At 47.6% G+C, this 15,447-nt stretch overlaps 1 protein-coding gene across 1 annotated transcript in view; it reads right to left on the bottom strand.

Moving 5' to 3' along the window:
- LOC129821105 (solute carrier family 49 member 4-like) overlaps nt 1–15,447 on the bottom strand; it is a 72,647-nt gene that overhangs the window by 9,096 nt on the left and 48,104 nt on the right. The window contains exons 7-8 of the mRNA XM_055878402.1: nt 5,752–5,879; nt 3,205–3,387 (exon numbers count right to left, since the gene is read on the bottom strand). Of these exons, the coding sequence (XP_055734377.1) occupies nt 3,205–3,387; nt 5,752–5,879 (311 nt within the window). The remainder of the gene's footprint in view (nt 1–3,204; nt 3,388–5,751; nt 5,880–15,447) is intronic.

Raw genomic sequence — 15,447 nt, 5'->3', positions numbered from 1 at the left:
CCCGCTGAAATACCCTGCTCGAATAGAAGGAAGTTGGGACCCGCTGAAATACCCTGCTGGAATAGAAGGAAGTTGGGACCCGCTGAAATACCCTGCTCGAATAGAAGGAAGTTGGGACCCGCTGAAATACCCTGCTCGAATAGAAGGAAGTTGGGACCCGCTGAAATACCCTGCTGGAATAGAAGGAAGTTGGGACCCGCTGAAATACCCTGCTGGAATAGAAGGAAGTTGGGACCCGCTGAAATACCCTGCTGGAATAGAAGGAAGTTGGGACCCGCTGAAATACCCTGCTCGAATAGAAGGAAGTTGGGACCCGCTGAAATACCCTGCTGGAATAGAAGGAAGTTGGGACCCGCTGAAATACCTTGCTGGAATAGAAGGAAGTTGGGACCCGCTGAAATACCCTGCTGGAATAGAAGGAAGTTGGGACCCGCTGAAATACCCTGCTCGAATAGAAGGAAGTTGGGACCTGCTGAAATACCCTGCTGGAATAGAAGGAAGTTGGGACCTGCTGAAATACCCTGCTGGAATAGAAGGAAGTTGGGACCCGCTGAAATACCCTGCTGGAATAGAAGGAAGTTGGGACCTGCTGAAATACCCTGCTGGAATAGAAGGAAGTTGGGACCTGCTGAAATACCCTGCTGGAATAGAAGGAAGTTGGGACCCGCTGAAATACCCTGCTCGAATAGAAGGAAGTTGGGACCCGCTGAAATACCCTGCTGGAATAGAAGGAAGTTGGGACCCGCTGAAATACCCTGCTGGAATAGAAGGAAGTTGGGACCCGCTGAAATACCCTGCTGGAATAGAAGGAAGTTGGGACCCGCTGAGCCGAGACCCTTGCAACCCTTCAATATTAAAACAATATGTATAAAAACATTGAATCAGTTAAATCATTGATACTTCAGAATCTGTTATTTTGGCAGTGAGCAGCGAATGGAAATTTTAAATCAACTGTAACCAAAAAATAAATGAACATCTTTGAGCCTGAGATTGCCAATTTAAAATGAAGGATGGAGCGGGGTTGATTTTGAAAAGGCAAAGATTTATATGGAATTCTTCTGCTTTTAATTCCACACCACCGCATATGCCACATCGATTACTGTATAAGGTTGAAATGAATGAAGGATGAATTAGAGGTAAAAAAGAAAATATTGTAGCCCTATCATACAGTGGAGGCTGCTGAGGGGAAGATGGCTCATAATAATGGCTGGAACAGAGCAAATGGAATGGCATCAAACCATGTGTTCGATGCATTTGATACCATTCCACTCATTCTGCTCAAACCATTACCACAAGCCCATCCTCCCCAATTAAGATGCGACCAACCACCTGTGCCATCATACTGTCCTATTCCTCACAAATCTCTGTTTTGTGGTGGTTGAATGTTATCCTCCGTTCATCCACATTGGTTGATAAACAAAACAGATACAACAGGAACTGGATTAAGTCGTAGTTGTCCCCCATAATGAAATCGGGGAGGGGACTGTGGATACGTCTCCGTCCGTTAGTACGTTTGTACGTTTGTCACACACGATATCTCAGACAGCACTGGCCCGATTTTGACAAAACTTGGGTGAATGATGCGTCTTGCCATAGAGAGCCAATATTTACAAAATTGTATAATTCGTGGGGGACAACATGTTTACTGTTACCTTTTAATAAGTCGTCTCAAATACATGTAAACCAATGGTCTAAATTCCTATAGGGACATGTACATATCGTATTAATTGTTCCTAACACTGACTCCTGAGGAACACCAACTGCTCTACTTCTATAGGGCAGAGCTACTGGCAGTCATCAAGAGTGTCCAGTCCTCACAGGAATACCACAAGAGTCTGAACTCAAGATGTCTTGGGCCCTTAACTATAGATCTCAGACCAGTCTCAGCTGGGTATAGTCTCTGAGCATCACTCAGTGCAGAAGAGAGGGAGCGAGAGACCCACGGGTAACATAAACCACACTACTGTCTGTGACCACAACAGGGTTATATTTTAAAAGCTAAAGCTGCGCCAAAGCGCTCTCATCTCAGTTTAATCTCCTGGGTGTCAGAGGGAAAGAGGGTAGGATGCTGCCAACACAGTTCCCTTCACAGTTCCCACCATATGGGCAGCATCCAGCACAGACCCCTCTGTACACATCTACCAAGATGTCATCAACCACCACCACCACCAACAACTAGAAGAGGAAAATGTATACTTTGAGGCCTGTGTCCGTTTGCTGATCCTACAGTACAGACATCTCCGTCTGACACAGCCTGGCTATTGACAGTCGACACTGTGTCTACCTGGGACCAGCCAGACTGTACACCCCCTGTACTCTGGGGGACCAGCCAGACTGTACACCCCCTGTACTCTGGGGGACCAGCCAGACTGTACACCCCCTGTACTCTGGGGGACCAGCCAGACTGTACACCCCCTGTACTCTGGGGGACCCAGTGAATCTCACGAATAGTAATGCAGTACACACAAATATGTGTACGTATATATTCTATCTATTTACTCAAAAGGGTTTGAGGGGGGAATACTGTCAAGTTCTAGAAGCATTATTCATCATTCCACCTGAGTGGCTTTGTGATTAGCCTTTACTGGAAGGTTAGACAATCAGACAAAGAAGAGCTCTGCAAACAGAATGTAGCTCAGCTAACAGAGGAGAGAAACAGAGGTTTCTTCCCAAGTGACACCCTAGTCCCTTCATAGACCATGACCTGGTCAAAAGCAGTACACTATGGAGGAAAATGGGTTCCATTTGGGATGCACCCACAGTGGGGGGAGCATTGTTGCTTCGGATCCACTGACTTTATATTTCTACAGGCTCAAGGAGCAGGTCTGGAGCCTGTAGAAATATAAAGTAATAGAAAAAGAAAAATAGGAGAAATAGAGGTAGAGATAGTCTGTTCTCTGTACTGTGCTCTACTTACAAATGATACATGAACCTACGCTAGACCAAGACAATGAATACCAGGCTGGGAGAGATAAAACATTTTTTTAAATTATTATAATCAAAATAAATATTATATCTTAAAAAGTCTAGGAATCTAATTCTTATATCTATTTGTTAAGATTGAAAATGATCCTGAGTGGATATGTAGGCACATCTGACCTCTTGACCTGGATGTAAATCTGACCCACTGCTCTAGAGCGCTCTCCTATCCACTTCTTTCTCTTCCATCTTGTGTTGTAGCTGTACTCTACCCGTCAGTCTTACCTGTGCTGTAGAAGGTGAGGAAGAAGAGGAGGCAGCCGGTGACCAAGTTACCGAGGAAGGTGACCACACCACAGGTGATGCCCTCTGGCACGGGGTACACGGTCTCGATGAAGAGTTCAAAGAAGATGGGCACACTACTGTTGATGAAGATGCCCACCAGGATACAGGAGGTGTACAGGGTGGCTGCGGGGAAGAGGGGAGGGGGGTTAATCAATCAATCAATCATCACATTTTATAAAGCAGAGGACAGGGATTCATGGGTTAACCAATCAAATGTGACTTATAAAGCCCTTTTTACATCAACAGGTGTCAAAGTATTTTACATATGGCACTTTAACTAGTACGAGATGACACTAGTCTAGTGTGACCATAAGAACAGTGTCACCATGAGAAGGCCTCCAAGTTCTCATTGTTACACATCAAAGCTTAGTCATAATGTCATTCCAGCTAAGACAATGGTGGTTTAACAGTGGGTGGTGGATGGGGGGAAAACACAGGCAAACCCACCTGCTGTGCAGCTTGTGTTTTCATGAGATTGACTACAGTTAGTTATTCTCAGGGCACAGGCAAATTGCGTTGGTAAGTGCCATATGCTGCTGGCCGATTCCCCCAGTGTGTGTGTGTGTGTTTGTATGTGTGTACGGGTGCCCGTGTGTGTGTGTGCATCTCATCTAGTGTGCGCGCGCGCATGTGTGTGTGTGTCTGTATATATTTGTCCCCAATTTGCTTGTACGCATTTGTGTGTGTGTGTATGTGTGCGCACAGTGTCTGCGTGTGTCCGTGCTTGTGTGCCTGTGTGTCTTGGCCACCACTGATCGAGGTTCAGCTGCTCTGAGGCCGAGCTCGGGGGCCCTGGGCTGGGGGAGGAGATTAAGCCATCACCGTGGAGCAGAGCATTGCTACATCCCAAATGGCACCCTATTCCCTATAAAGCGCACTACTTTTGACCAGAGTACTATGGTAGTGCACTATATAAGGAATAGGGTACCATTTGGAACAGAACATGGCTCAGTCTCCTCCGTCTCCTTTATCACTGCAGATTGGGCCAAATCAACTCCTCATTAGCCAGCACCGCTCTAAATCACAATGCTGCCTCAGAGGACACAGCCTGCCTGCCTGCCTGCCTGCCGCTGTCACAGAGGAACTGAGGCGATGCCACTGCACCGACGACACAGTCATCAAATCCGGAAAGAATATCCCCTCTTCCCTCTCATCATCCCTTTGTTCAACCACCCCCGTCCTGCTCTAAGACAGGCTGGTATCAAACACAGACAACCTCTAGTGTCCCACGGCTGCTCTGTTCCTCCCACTCTGTCTCAGTCTCTCCCAGGTTGTAGCTAGTTGATCCCCAGGGCATGGTGCCGCTTCATCGCAACATTTTAGACTTTTCAGTAGAGGAAGTATGGTAGTAGAACCATGAAGAATGTGTCCAATGTGTCCAAGGGAAGACCCCACGCTGTCAGCGAATCCCTTCAAAAAAAAATATTCCAATTACGATCTTTTCTCATCGCTGCAACTCCCCAATGAGCTCGGGAGAGGTGAAGGTGGAGTCATGCGTCCTCTGAAACATGACCTGCCTAACTGCGCTCTTTAACACCCGCCAGCTTAACCCTGAAGCCAGCTGCACCAATGTGTCGGAGGAAACACCGTTCAACTGGCTACCGGGGTCAGCCTGCAGACACCCGGCCTAGGAGTCGCTAGAGCACGATGAGCCAAGTAAAGCCCCCTCGGCCCAACCCTCCCGTAACCAGGGCGATGCTGGGCCAAATGTGCCACGGCCGGTTGTGGCACAGCCCAGGAATGAACCCGGGTCTGGAGTAACGTCTCTAGCACTGCGATGCAGTGCCTTAGACCACTGCGTCACTCGGGAGGCCAGCGAATCACTATTACATGAATGATAATAGATTTCGTTGAAGAACAAAACCAGTGAAGTTGTGTAAAAAACAGACACATTATTATTAATTTACTATGTGCGCAAGCTGAGGATTTCAAAAAAGGGATAACAAAGAGAGGTGTGTAATGTGGAAGAGGCTCCTACCAGAGCTATGTATAATACCACCCATGCACAGTACACCAGATGGATGGGCAATCCTGGGGTCTGTTAGTTTGGCACTGTCAGCCAGTAGCGAGAGGATTGAAAAAAATACTGATGACAAGCATGAAAATTATGATGGATGAGAATGCTTAGAGCTGGTGAATGTGAAGTTCATATGTTTGTTTGTTTCAAGGGAAACTGCTAATGTGCTACTGCATCGCAGTCCATATCTGCCCTGAGATTGGAGGGTTGGGAGTTCCATCCCCGGCCGAGTCATACCAAAGACTGTACAAATGTGACCTATGCTTGGCCCTGCGATAGACAAGAGTCCTGTCCAGGCGGTGTACTTGTACATCAATCTGCCTCACGCTACAGAAACAGGAGATGTACTTGCTTTACTCGGTCCATGCGTCCCTTCCTACATCTAAAGGACAAGTCTGCTATTGAAGTATCCATTGAAGTATCCATTGTGGCTCTAGGATTCTCTGGAAACCATGCTCTACTAGGCCTACCTGCAGTGGAGGGTAGGTGTGTGAGCCTGGTCAGGCAGGTTAATGTGAACCAGGTGGAGGCCAGGGAAGCACCAGCCATCATCAGGACCAGGATGAGCTTCAGCATGCCCCGGATAGAATCTGCAAACCTGGGGAGAGACAGAGATGGAGGTAGTAAACCTGGAGAGAGAGAGATGGAGGTAGTAAACCTGGAGAGAGACAGATGGAGGTAGTAAACCTGGAGAGAGAGAGAGATGGAGGTAGTAAACCTGGAGAGAGAGAGAGATGGAGGTAGTAAACCTGGAGAGAGAGAGAGAGATGGAGGTAGTAAACCTGGAGAGAGAGAGAGATGGAAGTAGTAAACCTGGAGAGAGAGAGAGATGGAGGTAGTAAACCTGGAGAGAGAGAGAGAGAGATGGAGGTAGTAAACCTGGAGAGAGAGAGAGAGATGGAGGTAGTAAACCTGGAGAGAGACAGAGATGGAGGTAGTAAACCTGGAGAGAGACAGAGATGGAGGTAGTAAACCTGGAGAGAGAGAGAGATGGAGGTAGTAAACCTGGAGAGAGAGAGAGATGGAGGTAGTAAACCTGGAGAGAGACAGAGATGGAGGTAGTAAACCTGGAGAGAGAGAGATGGAGGTAGTAAACCTGGAGAGAGACAGAGATGGAGGTAGTAAACCTGGAGAGAGACAGAGATGGTGGTAGTAAACCTGGAGAGAGACAGAGATGGAGGTAGTAAACCTGGAGAGAGAGAGATGGAGGTAGTAAACCTGGAGAGAGACAGATGGAGGTAGTAAACCTGGAGAGAGAGAGAGATGGAGGTAGTAAACCTGGAGAGAGAGAGAGATGGAGGTAGTAAACCTGGAGAGAGAGAGAGAGATGGAGGTAGTAAACCTGGAGAGAGAGAGAGATGGAGGTAGTAAACCTGGAGAGAGAGAGAGATGGAGGTAGTAAACCTGGAGAGAGAGAGAGAGATGGAGGTAGTAAACCTGGAGAGAGAGAGAGAGATGGAGGTAGTAAACCTGGAGAGAGACAGAGATGGAGGTAGTAAACCTGGAGAGAGACAGAGATGGAGGTAGTAAACCTGGAGAGAGAGAGAGATGGAGGTAGTAAACCTGGAGAGAGAGAGAGATGGAGGTAGTAAACCTGGAGAGAGACAGAGATGGAGGTAGTAAACCTGGAGAGAGAGAGATGGAGGTAGTAAACCTGGAGAGAGACAGAGATGGAGGTAGTAAACCTGGAGAGAGACAGAGATGGTGGTAGTAAACCTGGAGAGAGACAGAGATGGAGGTAGTAAACCTGGAGAGAGAGAGATGGAGGTAGTAAACCTGGAGAGAGAGAGAGATGGAGGTAGTAAACCTGGAGAGAGACAGAGATGGAGGTAGTAAACCTGGAGAGAGACAGAGATGGAGGTAGTAAACCTGGAGAGAGACAGAGATGGAGGTAGTAAACCTGGAGAGAGACAGAGATGGAGGTAGTAAACCTGGAGAGAGAGAGAGATGGAGGTAGTAAACCTGGAGAGAGAGAGAGATGGAGGTAGTAAACCTGGAGAGAGAGAGAGATGGAGGTAGTAAACCTGGAGAGAGAGAGAGAGATGGAGGTAGTAAACCTGGAGAGAGACAGAGATGGAGGTAGTAAACCTGGAGAGAGAGAGATGGAGGTAGTAAACCTGGAGAGAGAGAGAGATGGAGGTAGTAAACCTGGAGAGAGACAGAGATGGAGGTAGTAAACCTGGAGAGAGACAGAGATGGAGGTAGTAAACCTGGAGAGAGAGAGAGATGGAGGTAGTAAACCTGGAGAGAGAGAGAGATGGAGGTAGTAAACCTGGAGAGAGAGAGAGATGGAGGTAGTAAACCTGGAGAGAGACAGAGATGGAGGTAGTAAACCTGGAGAGAGAGAGAGATGGAGGTAGTAAACCTGGAGAGAGACAGAGATGGAGGTAGTAAACCTGGATCGAGACAGAGATGGAGGTAGTAAACCTGGAGAGAGACAGAGATGGAGGTAGTAAACCTGGAGAGAGACAGAGATGGAGGTAGTAGACCTGGAGAGAGAGAGAGAGATGGAGGTAGTAAACCTGGAGAGAGAGAGAGATGGAGGTAGTAAACCTGGAGAGAGAGAGAGATGGAGGTAGTAAACCTGGAGAGAGAGAGAGATGGAGGTAGTAAACCTGGAGAGAGAGAGAGATGGAGGTAGTAAACCTGGAGAGAGAGAGATGGAGGTAGTAAACCTGGAGAGAGACAGAGATGGAGGTAGTAAACCTGGAGAGAGACAGAGATGGAGGTAGTAGACCTGGAGAGAGACAGAGATGGATGTAGTAAACCTGGAGAGAGACAGAGATGGAGGTAGTAAACCTGGAGAGAGACAGAGATGGAGGTAGTAAACCTGGAGAGAGACAGAGATGGAGGTAGTAAACCTAGAGAGAGAGAGAGATGGAGGTAGTAAACCTGGAGAGAGAGAGAGATGGAGGTAGTAAACCTGGAGAGAGAGAGAGAGATGGAGGTAGTAAACCTGGAGAGAGACAGAGATGGAGGTAGTAAACCTAGAGAGAGAGAGAGATGGAGGTAGTAAACCTGGAGAGAGAGAGATGGAGGTAGTAAACCTGGAGAGAGACAGAGATGGAGGTAGTAAACCTGGAGAGAGACAGAGATGGAGGTAGTAAACCTAGAGAGAGAGAGAGATGGAGGTAGTAAACCTGGAGAGAGAGAGAGAGATGGAGGTAGTAAACCTGGAGAGAGACAGAGATGGAGGTAGTAAACCTGGAGAGAGAGAGAGATGGAGGTAGTAAACCTGGAGAGAGACAGAGATGAAGGTAGTAAACCTGGAGAGAGACAGAGATGGAGGTAGTAAACCTGGAGAGAGACAGAGATGGAGGTAGTAAACCTAGAGAGAGAGAGAGATGGAGGTAGTAAACCTGGAGAGAGAGAGATGGAGGTAGTAAACCTGGAGAGAGACAAAGATGGAGGTAGTAAACCTGGAGAGAGAGAGAGATGGAGGTAGTAAACCTGGAGAGAGACAGAGATGGAGGTAGTAAACCTGGAGAGAGACAGAGATGGAGGTAGTAAACCTGGAGAGAGACAGAGATGGAGGTAGTAGACCTGGAGAGAGACAGAGATGGAGGTAGTAAACCTGGAGAGAGACAGAGATGGAGGTAGTAAACCTGGAGAGAGACAGAGATGGAGGTAGTAAACCTAGAGAGAGAGAGAGATGGAGGTAGTAAACCTGGAGAGAGAGAGATGGAGGTAGTAAACCTGGAGAGAGACAGAGATGGAGGTAGTAAACCTGGAGAGAGAGAAACGGAGGTAGTAAACCTGGAGAGAGAGACAGATGGAGGTAGTAAACCTGGATCGAGACAGAGATGGAGGTAGTAAACCTGGAGAGAGACAGAGATGGAGGTAGTAAACCTGGAGAGAGACAGAGATGGAGGTAGTAAACCTGGAGAGAGACAGAGATGGAGGTAGTAAACCTGGAGAGAGACAGAGATGGAGGTAGTAAACCTGGAGAGAGACAGAGATGGAGGTAGTAGACCTAGAGAGAGACAGAGATGGAGGTAGTAGACCTAGAGAGAGACAGAGATGGAGGTAGTAGACCTGGAGAGAGACAGAGATGGAGGTAGTAAACCTGGAGAGAGAGAAACGGAGGTAGTAAACCTGGAGAGAGAGACAGATGGAGGTAGTAAACCTGGATCGAGACAGAGATGGAGGTAGTAAACCTGGAGAGAGACAGAGATGGAGGTAGTAAACCTGGAGAGAGACAGAGATGGAGGTAGTAAACCTGGAGAGAGACAGAGATGGAGGTAGTAAACCTGGAGAGAGACAGAGATGGAGGTAGTAAACCTGGAGAGAGACAGAGATGGAGGTAGTAAACCTAGAGAGAGACAGAGATGGAGGTAGTAAACCTGGAGCACACACATAGAAACAGGATTGTATTTAAACAACAACAAATCAACACCTGAAACGCGTACAATATTGCCTACTTTTGGTATGTTTCAAAAATGGCCTAAAGGAAAACTTTATATTTTGGTATTTTCTTCCATTAGTGCACTGTTGATACGGTCTCAAAATGTTTTGCATGTCAGGAGTCAAGTTTTCAAGATATTGGACTTTCAAGAAGCAATGTGTCACCCGCCACATCATGATGATGATGCAAATCATGACATGCTTCAAACCACAACAAAGAGTGTAAACATGTCTCAGGGTGACTTATGTGCCTCCATGTCACCATCGATAAAAGAGAAGCAGTCATGGTGTCAGGAGAATGTAGCTGTCCCTGGGTTACAACTGGTGACAGCTTACAGCGATACACCATGATATGAGTTGATGTCATTTAGATCACCAGTGACTGTGAAGCAAGCAGGCAGATATTTGATGTCTGCTACTCCCTATCCATCCAGACATGCTTTATACACAAAGCCTCGTGTTTTAGCGTTCAAAATCAAATCGTATTTGTCACATGCGCCGAATACAGCAGGTGCAGACCTTACAGTGAAATACTTACTTACAAGCCCTAACCAACAACTCAGTTTAAAAAAATTAAAAACACCCCGCCCGCCCAAAAAAATAAGAATAAGAAATAAAAGAAACAAAATAATTAAAGAGTAGCAGGAAAATAACAATAGCAAGGCAATATACATGGGGTACCGGTACAGAGTCAATGTGCAGGGGGTACCGGTACAGAGTCAATGTGCAGGGGGTACCGGTACAGAGTCAATGTGCAGGGGGCACAGGTACAGAGTCAATGTGCAGGGGGTACCGGTACAGAGTCAATGTGCAGGGGGCACAGGTACAGAGTCAATGTGCAGGGGGTACCGGTACAGAGTCAATGTGCAGGGGGTACCGGTACAGAGTCAATGTGCAGGGGGCACAGGTACAGAGTCAATGTGCAGGGGGTACCGGTACAGAGTCAATGTGCAGGGGGCACAGGTACAGAGTCAATGTGCAGGGGGCACAGGTACAGAGTCAATGTGCAGGGGGTACCGGTACAGAGTCAATGTGCAGGGGGTACCGGTACAGAGTCAATGTGCAGGGGGCACAGGTACAGAGTCAATGTGCAGGGGGTACCGGTACAGAGTCAATGTGCAGGGGGCACAGGTACAGAGTCAATGTGCAGGGGGTACCAGTACAGAGTCAATGTGCAGGGGGCACAGGTACAGAGTCAATGTGCAGGGGGTACCGGTACAGAGTCAATGTGCAGGGGGCACAGGTTTGTCGAGGTAATATGTACTTGTACACTACCGTTCAAAAGTTTGGGGTCACTTAGAAATGTCCTTGGTTTTGAAAGAAAATATATTTTTTTGTCCATTAAAATAACATCAAATTGATCAGAAATACAGTGTAGACATTGTTAATGTTGTAAATGACTAGCATCCTGGAGTCGTCTCTTCACTGTTGACGTTGAGACTGTGTTTTGCGGGTACTATTTAATGAAGCTGCCAGTTGAGGACTTGTGAGGCGTCTGTTTGCTATGGAATTGGCTAGATGTCAACATCAAGCTTCTTGGTTACAGCAGAGATTTTTTATCCCCTTTTGGATCAAGATCCCTGTTGACAATATATATATATATATATATATATATATATATATATATATATATATATATATATATATATATATATATATTTTTTTTTTTTTTAAATAGTGTTAGTAACTTTTAGAAATAGTGTTTGCCCCTTGTACTGTATGCACTTCTGGTAACACTGTATACCCCGGTATGGTACAGAAATTGTATGAAAATATGGATACTGCCCAACCCTACTGACAAGGTTTACTCCTGGACTGACAAGGTTTACTCCTGGACTGAAAAGGTTTACTCCTGGACTGACAAGGTTTACTCCTGGACTGACAAGGTTTACTCCTGGACTGACAAGGTTTACTCCTGGACTGACAAGGTTTACTCCTGGACTGACAGGGTTTACTCCTGGACTGACAGGGTTTACTCCTGGACTGACAGGGTTTACTCCTGGACTGACAAGGTTTACTCCTGGACTGACAAGGTTTACTCCTGGACTGACAAGGTTTACTCCTGGACTGACAAGGTTTACTCCTGGACTGACAAGGTTTACTCCTGGACTGACAAGGTTTACTCCTGGACTGACAAAGTTTACTCCTGGAATGACAAGGTTTACTCCTGGACTGACAGGGTTTACTCCTGGACTGACAAGGTTTACTCCTGGACTGACAGGGTTTACTCCTGGACTGACAAGGTTTACTCCTGGACTGACAAGGTTTACTCCTGGACTGACAAGGTTTACTCCTGGACTGACAAGGTTTACTCCTGGACTGACAGGGTTTACTCCTGGACTGACAGGGTTTACTCCTGGACTGACAGGGTTTACTCCTGGACTGACAGGGTTTACTCCTGGACTGACAAGGTTTACTCCTGGACTGACAGGGTTTACTCCTGGACTGACAGGGTTTACTCCTGGACTGACAGGGTTTACTCCTGGACTGACAGGGTTTACTCCTGGACTGACAAGGTTTACTCCTGGACTGACAAGGTTTACTCCTGGACTGACAAGGTTTACTCCTGGACTGACAAGGTTTACTCCTGGACTGACAAGGTTTACTCCTGGACTGACAAGGTTTACTCCTGGACTGACAGGGTTTACTCCTGGACTGACAGGGTTTACTCCTGGGCTGACAGGGTTTACTCCTGGGCTGACAGGGTTTACTCCTGGACTGACAAGGTTTACTCCTGGACTGACAGGGTTTACTCCTGGACTGACAGGGTTTACTCCTGGACTGATAAGGTTTACTCCTGGACTGACAGGGTTTACTCCTGGACTGACAGGGTTTACTCCTGGACTGACAAGGTTTACTCCTGGACTGACATCCTGGACTGACAAGGTTTACTCCTGGACTGACAAGGTTTACTCCTGGACTGACAAGGTTTACTCCTGGACTGACAAGGTTTACTCCTGGACTGACAAGGTTTACTCCTGGACTGACAGGGTTTACTCCTGGACTGACAAGGTTTACTCCTGGACTGACAAGGTTTACTCCTGGACTGACAGGGTTTACTCCTGGACTGACAGGGTTTACTCCTGGGCTGACAGGGTTTACTCCTGGGCTGACAAGGTTTACTCCTGGACTGACAGGGTTTACTCCTGGACTGACAGGGTTTACTCCTGGACTGATAAGGTTTACTCCTGGACTGACAGGGTTTACTCCTGGACTGACAGGGTTTACTCCTGGACTGACAAGGTTTACTCCTGGACTGACAAGGTTTACTCCTGGACTGACAAGGTTTACTCCTGGACTGACAAGGTTTACTCCTGGACTGACAAGGTTTACTCCTGGACTGACAGGGTTTACTCCTGGGCTGACAGGGTTTACTCCTGGACTGACAAGGTTTACTCCTGGACTGACAAGGTTTACTCCTGGACTGACAGGGTTTACTCCTGGACTGACAGGGTTTACTCCTGGACTGACAGGGTTTACTCCTGGACTGATAAGGTTTACTCCTGGACTGACAAGGTTTACTCCTGGACTGACATCCTGGACTGACAAGGTTTACTCCTGGACTGACAAGGTTTACTCCTGGACTGACAAGGTTTACTCCTGGACTGACAAGGTTTACTCCTGGACTGACAGGGTTTACTCCTGGACTGACAAGGTTTACTCCTGGACTGACAAGGTTTACTCCTGGACTGACAGGGTTTACTCCTGGGCTGACAGGGTTTACTCCTGGACTGACAAGGTTTACTCCTGGACTGACAGGGTTTACTCCTGGACTGACAGGGTTTACTCCTGGACTGATAAGGTTTACTCCTGGACTGACAGGGTTTACTCCTGGACTGACAGGGTTTACTCCTGGACTGACAAGGTTTACTCCTGGACTGACACCCTGGACTGACAAGGTTTACTTCTGGACTGACAAGGTTTACTCCTGGACTGACAAGGTTTACTCCTGGACTGACAGGGTTTACTCCTGGACTGACAAGGTTTACTCCTGGACTGACAAGGTTTACTCCTGGACTGACAAGGTTTACTCCTGGACTGACAAGGTTTACTCCTGGACTGACAAGGTTTAGTCCTGGACTGACAAGGTTTACTCCTGGACTGACAAGGTTTACTCCTGGACTGACAGGGTTTACTCCTGGACTGACAGGGTTTACTCCTGGACTGACAGGGTTTACTCCTGGACTGACAGGGTTTACTCCTGGACTGACAAGGTTTACTCCTGGACTGACAAGGTTTACTCCTGGACTGACAAGGTTTACTCCTGGACTGACAGGGTTTACTCCTGGACTGACAGGGTTTACTCCTGGGCTGACAGGGTTTACTCCTGGACTGACAAGGTTTACTCCTGGACTGACAAGGTTTACTCCTGGACTGACAGGGTTTACTCCTGGACTGACAGGGTTTACTCCTGGACTGACAGGGTTTACTCCTGGACTGACAAGGTTTACACATGGACTGACAGGGTTTACTACTGGACTGACAGGGTTTACTCCTGGACTGACAGGGTTTACTCCTGGACTGACAGGGTTTACTCCTGGACTGACATCCTGGACTGACAAGGTTTACTCCTGGACTGACAAGGTTTACTCCGGGACTGACAAGGTTTACTCCTGGACTGACAAGGTTTACTCCTGGACTGACAGGGTTTACTCCTGGACTGACAGGGTTTACTCCTGGACTGACAGGGTTTACTCCTGGACTGACAGGGTTTACTCCTGGACTGACAGGGTTTACTCCTGGACTGACATCCTGGACTGACAAGGTTTACTCCTGGACTGACAAGGTTTACTCCTGGACTGACAAGGTTTACTCCTGGACTGACAGGGTTTACTCCTGGACTGACAAGGTTTACTCCTGGACTGACAAGGTTTACTCCTGGACTGACAAGGTTTACTCCTGGACTGACAAGGTTTACTCCTGGACTGACAAGGTTTACTCCTGGACTGACAAGGTTTACTCCTGGACTGACAGGGTTTACTCCTGGACTGACAAGGTTTACTCCTGGACTGACAAGGTTTACTCCTGGACTGACAAGGTTTACTCCTGGACTGACAAGGTTTACTCCTGGAATGACAAGGTTTACTCCTGGACTGACAAGGTTTACTCCTGGACTGACAAGGTTTACTCCTGGACTGACAGGGTTTACTCCTGGACTGACAGGGTTTACTCCTGGACTGACAGGGTTTACTCCTGGACTGACAGGGTTTACTCCTGGACTGACAAGGTTTACTCCTGGACTGACAAGGTTTACTCCTGGACTGACAAGGTTTACTCCTGGACTGACAGGGTTTACTCCTGGACTGACAGGGTTTACTCCTGGGCTGACAGGGTTTACTCCTGGACTGACAAGGTTTACTCCTGGACTGACAAGGTTTACTCCTGGACTGACAGGGTTTACTCCTGGACTGACAGGGTTTACTCCTGGGCTGACAGGGTTTACTCCTGGACTGACAAGGTTTACTCCTGGACTGACAGGGTTTACTCCTGGACTGACAGGGTTTACTCCTGGACTGACAGGGTTTACTCCTGGACTGACAGGGTTTACTCCTGGACTGACAGGGTTTACTCCTGGACTGACAGGGTTTACTCCTGGACTGACAGGGTTTACTCCTGGACTGACATCCTGGACTGACAAGGTTTACTCCTGGACTGACAAGGTTTACTCCTGGACTGACAAGGTTTACTCCTGGACTGACAAGGTTTACTCCTGGACTGACAAGGTTTACTCCTGGACTGACAGGGTTTACTCCTGGACTGAC

The sequence above is a fragment of the Salvelinus fontinalis genome, chromosome 23 (genome assembly GCF_029448725.1).
Source record: "Salvelinus fontinalis isolate EN_2023a chromosome 23, ASM2944872v1, whole genome shotgun sequence".
Classification (NCBI taxonomy): Eukaryota; Metazoa; Chordata; class Actinopteri; order Salmoniformes; family Salmonidae; genus Salvelinus; species Salvelinus fontinalis.
The sequence above is the reverse complement of the archived record's forward strand: the minus strand, read 5'-3'. Positions and strand labels throughout refer to the sequence as shown.